Source organism: Salminus brasiliensis, chromosome 7 (assembly GCF_030463535.1).
Source record: "Salminus brasiliensis chromosome 7, fSalBra1.hap2, whole genome shotgun sequence".
In the NCBI taxonomy this organism is placed as follows: domain Eukaryota; kingdom Metazoa; phylum Chordata; class Actinopteri; order Characiformes; family Bryconidae; genus Salminus; species Salminus brasiliensis.
The window spans coordinates 6,853,371-6,865,384 of NC_132884.1; the positions used below are offsets into that span (position 1 = coordinate 6,853,371).

At 38.9% G+C, this 12,014-nt stretch overlaps 1 protein-coding gene across 1 annotated transcript; it reads right to left on the bottom strand.

The window, feature by feature from the left end:
* Window positions 1–3,822: 3,822 nt before the first annotated feature.
* On the bottom strand, window positions 3,823–5,968 carry cycsb (cytochrome c, somatic b). The gene is made up of 3 exons (XM_072682877.1): window positions 5,876–5,968; window positions 4,554–4,727; window positions 3,823–4,381 (listed from the first exon to the last, which is right to left on the bottom strand). Exons 2-3 carry the CDS (start codon window positions 4,720–4,722, stop codon window positions 4,236–4,238), a joined length of 315 nt encoding a protein of 104 aa, XP_072538978.1. The 5' UTR covers window positions 4,723–4,727; window positions 5,876–5,968; the 3' UTR covers window positions 3,823–4,235.
* Between the last annotated feature and the right edge of the window lie 6,046 nt (window positions 5,969–12,014).

Consider the following 12,014-nt stretch of genomic DNA (forward strand, 5'->3'; position numbering starts at 1 on the left):
TGAACCAGGTTGTTTTTTTGTTTTTTCTTTAATTAAAAAAAAATATTATAAAACCTGAACAGTGTATAAATACAGTATATAGTACATTTCCTTTTAGCGTCCCCTGCTGGCCACAACAGCACCTCCTGCTGAAGCCTCAGGCCAGGCCCGAACATGCTTAGCTTCACTGGATTATTCTGGTCTTCATTGTGGTGAATTTCACGGTGGTATGGAAGCTTTTGACATATTTCAAGCTGCATTCCTCTGGAGCCACAGAATTACACAGTTTAGTGTTTTCCCTGCCTCAGCAAACACAAATGAACTCCAGAACTTGACTATGTTAATTAGTAGTGCTGGGTACTGTGCCTGTGCTTTCCTTCTAGCTAAATTGCACATAAATGCAACAGAAGCATAACACAGTGCCTGATACCCAAGACACTGTTTTTTTTAGGGGGGGAATCATAGTTTTGGGATCAAATGTTTGCTTAAGGCAAATCCACTCATGACAGAGAGGTACAGGCTGGTTATTGGGCGGCAAAAAATAGTGGCCTAAGAAAACCATTGTTTACAATAAAATTGTTACAAGAACTTGTAAGAAATGGGTCCACTAGTTGCTTGGGTAATATGTAAAATAGTTTTATATATTTTACAAAAAAAAAACTAAAAGCCTCTCAAAAATCACTCTTTTAATGGAAGTTAATGTAAAAAGATTTTATTCCATGTCATTTTGGAGCATTTATATTGGTCCATATATCATGAAATTGTGACACACACAATTATACATCTCCAAAAATGGAGATACGTGGTTTTATTAGATACATTAATATTGTAGATGCTTCTGGTTTCTAACACCACCACTGTAAAGAACTGTGAGCTAACTTCACATCAGATAACAGAATTCTGAATTGGTGGCGCTGTTCTTTAAATACAGTAAAATACATTATTCTAGTTTTGGACACTGCAGTTAAACACGTCTATCTGTGTCCAATTTAAAAGATGTTTTTGCCTCTTGGTCAAACTGTATCCAGTGTGTGTTTCGTTGAGGGACGATCTTTTTTTAGATTGAAAAAAAAAGATTTAATTAGAAAAAAGAAGATGAATTTCAGCTGGTTTTCATGAAGATCACTGGTCTCTGTTCCGCAGGCTGTGTTGTTCCATGTCTCTGGATTTGTTGCTCTGTGTGTTGCGTATATCTGACACTTTTAAGTGTTATTTTTAATAAACAAGTTGTGGTCTGCTTCTCCAGAGGAAATATCTCATAGATGTAATGATTCACTAGCAGATTTCTTCACAATCTAAATATAAATGTAAACTGACATCTGCTAGCTAAGATGTTGCTTATATTTTTGTCATTGTCATCATTTTATGATTTCTTTAGCTTTTAATTCAGTTTCTTGAGAAATGTAATGATTTTATTTACAGTTTCTTGAGAAATGTAATGATTTTATTTAAAAAAACTACTAGTATGAATTCAGGGTCATTATGTTATTATGTTTTGAAATGTTTGAAAACGGAATTATTGTATGTTATAATAACAATAATAATAATAGTAATAATAATAATAATAGATTTCCTGCTGGTGAAGGAGTAATAAATACACATACAAACATTCTACACATTCTAACATGGTTTTCATGTGAAAACTACATTTTGAAAATATCAATACTGTTTCAAGTAAGAAATGAATTTAGCAGATTAAATGTTACATTTGTATGACATGTTAAAACTGAATTTACAGTAAATATTATTCTTCCCATTAAGATAATTAAAAATACATATTTTCTAGTAAAAATAATGATTAATAATAATAACAATTATTATTATTATTTCTATAATTATTATTGTATTACAAAACTTGATATCTGAGTTTTTTTTTAACTAATAAAAGCCACAGTTAACATGCTACAGTTGATTTCTTACTGGGGGAAATGTAATTGTTACATTAAAAATGTAGTAACACAACTCACAACACTGCCTGATACCAAAGACATTGTTGATTGATAATTTGTAATTAAAAAAAATAAAAATGTTGATTAAGATTTTGAAATCCACTCATGACAGAGGCAATTTTTCATGGCAACTTTTCAGATTGATCACAATTTTACCAACAATAAAGTCACTTGAATGTCATTGTTATTATTTTGTGACCATTTTAACTGTTGATTCAGTTTCTGGAGAAATTTAGTTTGAAAAAATAAAAGGGTTAAAAATAGCTAAGACTAAAAATAGTACTTAGAAAATGAAATTATTTAACTACTAGTAAAATTGACTTTTGAAAAGCTTACTTTTATATTAGTTCAATTACTTCAAATATATAAACATTTGTAATATAAGCATATGAATCTTCGTATCGTATGATTCTGTTGGACTGGTTCTCAAACAGCGGAACAATGGCGACCTCTAGCGAGAGGATTTAGTTTTATTTGTATATATTTATATATATTTCATTAATGACTGTATAAAACGTTTTCAGTCACTGCGAAACTCTCTTTCCAGCGCTGTTTCTACCAGATCATGCCTACGTACTTCAGTCATTTCTATTCCCTGAAGACAGTGAAAAGTAAAATCTGCTCAATAAAGATTTTAAATAACTACTAGCACCTCCGATTAGAGCTCGTTTGCCATTTATTATTCAGCTAATGTACCTGCAATACGAGGCGATTCACATACTATTAAATAACCTACTGTAACTTAACATTACGTAGAGAATGACCTCACACACATTGTGTAAGAGTTTTTTTTTTGCCGGCAATAAAAAGGTGTTATGAAACAGGGTTGCGCAACGCCCTGCTGTCCGCTAGGTGGCGACATTACCCTCCAACTGTTCAGCTGGGCAAGCGCTTTTCTTTTAGACCAGTTGTGAATTTTAGTGAAAGCTGAGTGGACTTCGTCCTGTGAAGTCCAGTTCACAAGCTTGATTGTCTCCATGTCCCCGCTTAAACAGTCTTGCTGATAAGGACTTCATTTAAATATTTAATTTGGACAGCATGAATTAGAACTGGCCCCTGTACCTGTATTGACCCCACTTACCTCACTTAATGTGACCTTCCAGGTACTGCAGGACACCTAGGCCTACAATTAAGGCAGCACTGGGCAAATTTAATTCCTCAGATTAACAAAGATTATCTTTTCAGATCCACGGGGATAGTGAGGTTGATGACCTCTTGCAGGGCTCCTTTCCTCAGTTGACTGCGCTCACGTGAGCAGACTTTAGCCAATTCTCAAGCTGCTTCAGCAACAGTCGATAAATCAAGCAGAGAAGATAACGGAGGATTAGGTTACTACTAGAGATTATTTCCTATTTAAAATGCAGGAAATATTCATGTATTATGTAAGATTTGCACCTACATCCTGAAAACTGATACTGTAATACCCCATAAATCTTAATTCCATATTATCTGATGTAGCAGTTACCCAGGCAAGGCACTATAAACAATTGCAAGTTATAGTTACATTTGATTACCCTGCTGACTAAGACCAATGAATCAGAGCAGACGGTATGTCCCCTCCCTTCCTTGGGCACGTAATAAACATGTTCCTGAGAAACTGACAATGACTTAAAAAAAAAAACTGAAACAATGATGCGACCAGGCAGAGACTTAACACGATGACTGACAAGGTAGCTCATAACCCCAGTTCCCAGATGCATCCTAGTGTTAAGATGAAGTTAACTGGTAGAGAGAGGGATCAGATTAATGCTCTCAACCATTTAAGAATCTTTGTGCCAAGATGTGTTGGGGAAACCCAGCCCAGGGCAACACCTCAGTTTACACTCAACCTGTAACAGGAGAGAACTAGATCAGGCCTTTTCTAAACCTCTAGTAGAAGTAGGCTGTGGCAGGACACATTTCCTCTTTTCCATTTTTATTGACAGTAGTTTTAACATAACTTAGCATGGCTACCAATAAGCACACAGACACCTTCAGCCACCATTGTAACCCACACTTCAACACATGAGTACAGTAAAACAATTTAACATGTACCCGCTCCTGTGAAATCAGGGGATACAGTTTTCACCCCCCAAGTGAAATGACCTGAAAGCCACAGGAACACCACTCAGGCCGACGGTGCCGATAGCTCAGGGGTAGTCAACAGGTGAGAATCCTCATGGACGGGCATCAGAAGCATGCCATGACTTAAAAACCACAATGAATAGTCCTTGTCGTTTAGTGGCGTGTATTTGAGTAGACTTTTAAAAGACAAAATGCAAAACTACAGACATTTAATTTAAATAGCTCCATCCTCTACCAACATCATTACGATGTGGCCGACTTCAGGTATGCAATAAGGTCTGCACGCTCGCCCTTCTTCTTGATGCCGGCGAAGATCATTTTCGTGCCAGGAATGTATTTCTTGGGGTTCTCCAGGTACTCCATCAAGGTATCCTCATTCCAAATGATTCCTGAAGGGAGAGCATCATTAGAAAGAGGTTTATACAAATATAAACAAGGTCAGGCAGGTCAGGGCAAGTCATCAGTTAATAGAGAAAAGGAAGTTTACTCTGTATACACAGAGCCCACGAAGGGGAAGTTCCCCTGGCTGAACTACCTTATGCAACCCCCTCATAAGCTTACCTTTGCTTTTGTTGGCATCTGTGTAGGAGAAGCCATCAGCCTGGCCAGTCTTGCGTCCAAAGAGACCCCAAAGGTTGGGGCCAACTTTGTGCTTGCCACCATTCTCGACTGTATGGCACTGCGCACACTTCTGGACGAAGACCTTCTTTCCCTTTTCAACGTCACCCATATTGCCTAAAACACACAAGGAAAATATATTAACAAACATTAAAAACTGTAATTGCTTCATGTTCAGTGTGTAGCTACAACTCTTGGAGCCTTTCCGCCCTCCACGCTGTAAGTGATGCTAGGATCAGGACAAATTAAAGGTCATTCAAGGGGAAAGTAACCCAGCACTGGTCTTACACTTGAACACAACGGCTGCTGACTGGCCGTTAGCAGATCTCATGGAAAATGAAAGCAAAATCTAATCAGAGATCTCTAAAAGCCGGCAGAGCGTAAAAGCCGGTGTGCCGACAATGACCAGAAGCTAACTTAAGGAGCTAGCTAGCTAACGGTTAGCACTAGCTATTAGCTTATTACAGCAATGCCTCGGCCTAGTTAGCCGAAAGAAACACTAGCTACCTAAACCACACCAGACTAACGTCCGAGTATTACACAGGACCTGATCCAAACCCTTCACCTTCATAGTTGACGTCTATTATGGCTTGTGACCCGGCCTGTTAGCTAGGTAGCTAGCTAATATCTAGCTAGCCAGCACGCAAGGTCGGGCGTGAGCATCTCCATCCGCTGAATTAATGATGAGGAGGACATGGAGATAAGGTGAGGACAGAGCTCATGTAAAACCTTAAAACATCTGTGTACAAACTCAGCAAACATGCACCGTGGTCATATTAATAGTTAACCCACTAAACCAGGAAGATTCTGCTTTTCCAGACCGGATGAAGAGGCGAAACCTGACTAGCCTGAGTCACCCATTACGAGCAGCGCGCTAGCCGGCTGGCTAACTAGCAGCAGACGGGTCACATATCGCCTTCATTAGGCCGGGTAGGTCATCCCGAGAACATCACGACCACAAATGAAGCCCTTACAGACGAACAGCGACCTTTTTAATAATAATAAAAACTTCTACAATGACTCGTCCCGGTATTCGGTCTGTTAGAGCCTCGTTAAACAGGAAAACACGGCTTAGAAGAAAGCCGGCTGACCGGTTAGCTTCATATGCTAAGCGGTCAAACCAAGCCATAAATTCCTCAGCTATTTCAGTAACCTTTCGCTTCTCACGAAAAATAAAATCTACAATACCACAGCTTTAAGATAGAACACACAATAAAGAACAAAACCCAGGCAAAAACCCTGTAAACCAGGACAAAGCTCCTCACCCTTCGGAGGATTGCTCTCTCTCTCTTTCCCTCTATGGAGCCGAACAGTGGGACTCTACCGCTCGAGCGCAAGAAGGTCACTACGTTTTAGAGGCTCGCGCAGATGACGTAACACCGCGGCGGCCCGCCTCGTCACATGCCTCAGCAGTGAAGCTTGGTTCGACTCAGTTTCACGAACCGATTCTTTTTAAACTCTTTAAATGTCAATTTTTCGACTCACTGATTCAGTTGGACTGAATACACAGAGTACAAATACATAGGCTGCATCTATATACACTATAAACTCTTGAATGTGTTATATATTCTATATTAAGCTACTTATAGGTCCACTAATGCATTTGCTACTAATACAAAACAGTTCTAATGAGTAGAAAACAGTGCTAATGTAATGTTTTGAAATACTAATAAGCATTAAAGCACATGGTTTTGAATGCAGCCAACCTTTTGTGTCAGTTACTACTAGATTATACTCAGAAAATACACAAACATGACCATGTTTTATTTGGCTATATAAGGTTCATTCATTCATTTTCATGCTGAAAGCCGATAGTATAGTACCCATACTATCTATCGTACTCCATACTATCTGATGTAATGCATCTGACCATTACATAAAATGAATGATTAACAACTGTAATACAGTCTATGTATTTTCATAATTAAGTTAATTACCCTGCTGACTAAGATCGTGAATCAGACCAGAAGGTATGTGCCCTCCCTTGTTTGGCCACACAATAACACATTCTAGAGAAACAGAAAATGAATGCGACACTAAAATGTAATTACACATTTAGTACAGACTTGAGAATACAAGATAACACAAAGCCCAGTTTCCCCAAATGCTTCCTAGCATTAATATAATCTTAATTGGTAGAACGAGTGTTTAGGGTGATGCTCTCTGGACTATTTAAGAATCTCTGTGCCAAGATACTTCGGGGAAACCCAGCCAAGGTCAATGCCTCAGATTACACTGTAATAGGCAAAGCCATTAAACAAGGCATTATGTATGTGTTATGGTTTAGATGCAGCCAAACTAATTAAATTCACATGCTATTAGTGAAAAAAGCATTGCCAACAGAATGGAACCCTGGTCTGATTACTGGCCCCACATTGGTTGACCCTGCCTGTTAGGGTCATAGTACTGATCCTCAACTTCTGTTCACTTCACGTACCACACACTGGCTAAATAAAGGTCAGACACTATATTATAACATATTACACTACTATAATGAATGTGTCACTAATGATGTGTAATGTTTCTACGTGCTATTTAGTATGGATGTGGTTTTGAACACAACCATTAGCGAATTAAGCTACTTTAAGGTACACTCATTACACTGGTCACACACACACACACACACACACACACACACACACACACACACACACACAGGCTAAAATACAGGTACGATCAAAACAAAAATTACTACAAATGGCAAATGCAATGTTAAGGCTCACAATGCCTTAGAAAGTGACCCTGTGCACTAGCCACACATGCCTAGGATCACTATTTGTAGGGTCAAGCGCTGGCCAGCATTAGAAACCACTGAAACTGCCTTCTCTGATCCAATAGAGCACCTCTTTGGCATCACCTGGAGTTGCATATGTGATCCAGATGTAATCAACCAACCTCTGTACCTGATCTCACTAATGCTTTTTTGGTTTAATGCATTCACCTCCTCACACCAGTGTTCAAACATCTAGTGTAAAGCCTCTTCAGGAGAGTAGAGTCAGTATCTGCAGCAAGAGGGCAGTGTGATAGACGAAGACAACGAAGATTTTCTCTTGTGAATCGGTTCGATCAAGTCATTGCAAAAGAACCGATTCAAGAGAACGATTCGTCCACGAGGCTGATATCGCCATTCCACGAATCACACCGCGCTTGTACGTTCAGCACACGTAGTCCACAACCTTCTATGGAGAGGACATGGGGGCACAGCAGGTTCAGTCTAGAAGGCACATGGCGTACAGAGGGTGAACTTAAAGTCAACGTGGGAAAAGAGAATGAAGCATTTAGAGCAGATCCAACCTCAACCTCCGTTTGGATGTCTGAAAGTTCTCAGTCATCCAGATCACTGAATGTTACCAGATCTGGGTTACATCAATCATCATTTCATTTGATATTAATTTAGATTAGTTATACAGTTCCAGTAACCAAGTCCAGTAACCTACACGTACTAACCTACTGGACACCCTCATAGGTTTATTTAGGTAACATTACCTCCTGGATCACACAGACACTCCTCTGTCTCAGCTAGGAAAGTAGAAGCTCCTTCATAAACAATGCCTACTAACACAGCTCCAATCTGCCGCTGAGATCTCTAGTTAAATACTCAGTAAATGCCATTTAACAACTCACTGATTCACTTGGACTGAATACACAAAGTCCAGATAGGCTGCATATATACTAAACTATACTGTACTATACATACTGTAATGTCCTATATATACTATACTAAGCCACTTATAGGCCTACTAATGCAGAGCCGGCTGTAATGCTAGTGTTAAATTAGTTTACAGGCTAATACACTTCAGCTCTAGCACTCGTTTAAACAACAATGCTTAGTTCAAATGACTAGGCAGAAAATGCAGAACAGCGGCGGTGTCTTTATGCAGACACTGAGTTTGAAAGCAGCCGGTTTGAGAATTCTTTTCTGCTTTGTATGTCGCCACTACCATAATTGGGGTAAAGTTCGCCGTTCACCACCATTCCTTCATCAATTGGGGCGTAGCAGCAGAGCTTAATTTTTGGACTCTTGTGGGAGCTCAAGCCATGGTTAATGAAGTAAAAGTGTAGTTTATAAGCATAAATATAATCGGACTATAGGGCTATAGGGCTATAATCAGAAAATCACTTAAATATGTAATATTTATATAATATGCCTTTTTGGAGGTATTCTGTGGTCAAGCCTGTTTTGTAGTTAACCTTAATTGTATTCAAAATATACTGAGATTTGTCTGAGTATGTTGTAAAAGTATATGTAAAATAAAGAAATATAAAAAAATATTAATATTATGCTTTCATCAAATGCATTTTAAGCTCAACCTAAAATATATAAGAGTATATATATATGTACTATGTAGTGTATGTAATTTCTTCTTAAATACTTGTGTTGAAATAGACAGATACGGTAACTATACCATATTTTTTACCCAAATAAATGAGGTATGTCATACAGAAAACTTGAAAAACACGTATATCCATTTTTGTCTGTTTTTAGTTTTCTCCATAGTTTGAACCCTGTCACTGCTCTGTACACTGTGTAAATCATTCTTAATGAGCAGACCAATAAAAATGTTCTAAATTACTTGGAATAAACTTGTATTTTACATTGACCTCCATTTAAACTTAAGAGCCACTTAAGTCACTATTTTGAAGATACATGCTTTACATTGGACATCATAGATATATTCCCTATATTGTTCAATGCTTTTCAGATAAGTCAACACTTGTGGTTATTTCACAGATCTTTGAGTTAAATCTATTTATATTAATTGAGTTTATCATTGGCAAATGGACAGTGATTGAGCTGTGTCGGTTTAATAACACACAGTGGGTTTGTCTCTGCTGCAACGTATGACTTAATGATGGCTGAATGCAATAGTGACCACTAATTCCGCATAAATTCTGACAGAAGTCTTCAAATCCAGACCTTGAATCCACTTTCCAGTCCTGGACTTTGTAATCATTGATAGGTGTCAATCAATTACATTAACTGTTCACTCAGAACAAAATCCAGAACTGGAAACTGGATAGCCTGCCTTAATGGAAAATATATTTAATGTATATTTTAGTATATTTCTTATACACTTGTAATACTTATACTTATACTTATACTTAATAAATGTGTTTTAATGTCTCGCTATGTTTATGCTAAATATGGATTTAAATACAAATGCAGTTGCACAGTTAAGTACACTTAACACAATAAACCCCTCAATGCAGAAAGGCTTATTACACACTAAGGTGTATTACTCAGTAACTACAGGGACTTCTGTATAAACTGGTGGGGCCATTCTCTGGTAACAGAAATTTGTGACAACCCTTTCGGCCCGCCAGCGGCCCGTAGCCTGTGTTAGGGGTTCAATGTATGCTTTTGTTCTATTTTTGTTCAAGTAATTACACTTTTCTAGGTATTTTACTGGATCTCCTTGATGAGTCAACTTAAACAACGGTTTTGACTCTGTCTCGCGTTCACATTTAATTCCTTCCTGTTTGATTTTTGGTAAATACCTGGCTAAAAAGATCTTGAAATGACTTTGCATTCTCATTAACTGTAAGCACTTCTTCCCTGCATCTTGACTTGCTCTCCCTTGTCTCCCATTAGCTGCACAATGAGTATTTTTTGACCAGTGTAATATGTACAGTCACACCTGTGTGGACTAAGGAGATTAGCCGGATTTAATGCACTCATTTGCGATACATAATGCTCCACACTGGGCTAATGAGGTCTGCCCGGAACAGGCATGAAAAAACTACAGTTTATTCATGCCTGCTTTTTCTACTGCTGCTCTCACTTCTGCTGCTTTGGCAAAGATAAGTGGGAAAATGTAGATGCTACAAAAAGCGTTTGCAATCTGTGGTTTCTGCCAAAGGTGTTACTTAGCTTGCTCGGGCCATGCTATCAGCATAGATGATCTGGGAGGAGACTGAGGAGAGGGGCGAGAACTCTGAGCTTTGAGCTCTGAACTATTGGCGACTTCTGCTAGTGGTAGGAAGGCAGTGCCCCCTCTCTGATATGTGGAGCCAGGAATGAGAGATTTGACAGAGTTAAAGGGAGGAGACAGGGTGGTGGAGGGTTGCAAAGACATGAAGGTGGAGATGGTATTTATAGGATGTTCAGGCATGTTCCTCCTCCTAAAAGTTTTGTTATTTCATAAAGTCACTAAGTACTGACTCTGTAAGGTATGCACAAGACACAAGGGCGCCCAAACCTTAATAAGGAAGAAATCCATAAGGAATCTGAATACATTCGGAGGGATCATTTTTTCTTTTTCTTTTGAGGAGTAAGGGGCTATATGTGAATGAATGACCCCCTGAAAACACACACTCACGCTCAACAAACCGCCTCCAGGTTTCTGCCGGAGTGGCCCATGAGGCTAAGGTGACCATGTTGAAATCCAAGTGTCAGCTAGAGGGATATAAAGTGGAGCTGTGTTTAAAATCAGATTCGTAGTAATGCTCTCCAACATGTGAACTACTGTTAAGCCTCCTTAGAAGTGTAGAGGCTGTTACTGCAGCAAAAGGGGGGGGGGGGGGCAACCTGCCTCTTTTTTGAGGAGTCATAATGTTTTGGTTTGTTTTGGTATGTTTTTGTATATACTGCATATGTAGCCTTTGTTCTGTTGCCATTTTGCTGTTGTAAAAATCTCCTTTAAAATATTTGTGGCATGTTCTGAACAAACATTCCATTTATTTTCAGCCGACTCTGTAGGGTATGTTTGGACAAGTCCAGTCATCCAGTCAAAGTCCTTATAGGCAAATCTGTTCACTTGGCAGCCATCTTTGCAATGCCACCAGGCACAATTAAGACCAGGCTTCTACCACTATGAATGGAGGACGACCAAAATACTGGAAACTGAAGATTACAGATTACAGATTACCTTTTAAAACGGCTTGTTTTCGGCTTGTTCTGGCTTCTGTGCTTGCACAGATCTTCACACCCCGGGGTATGGGGATGGTGGGCATAGAGACATAGGGATTCTCAATACAAAGGATTGACAGGACTGGTGTACTTGGTAGTACAGACTTGGCAAAGTGGGAAGACACTTTCTGATAATTTGACTTTGCCAAGTCCACACAAGTCACATCCTGATGCATCCTCAATAACACAGGCAGTGCAAGAAACATCCAGGCATTTAGACTGTGCTTGGCAAGATGTTAACTTTTGAATGGAACGATACTTGGGCTGCAACTGATAACCGTTTGGGCCGGTTGCTGCAATACAGCAATGTGTTCGCCATATTGGTCCAGGCAAGACAGGCCTGTAATGAAATACAGGGGAGCTGTGGTTTTTCGGTTACTCTGACTTCAGTTACTTTTGATTCTCAAGTTTTTTGATTCAAGTTCAGTTAACATGGTGGCAATTCATTTGTTATCATAAGGAATTGTAAAAATTCAGGTTTGTCAACCCATTGC

Coding starts and splice junctions, on each gene's coding strand:
- cycsb (XM_072682877.1), bottom strand. CDS start 4,722: ATGGGTGACGTTGAAAAGGGAAAGAAGGTCTTCGTCCAGAAGTGTGCG. Junction 4,382..4,553: donor AGATGCCAACAAAAGCAAAG/GTAAGCTTATGA, acceptor CTCTCCCTTCAG/GAATCATTTGGAATGAGGAT.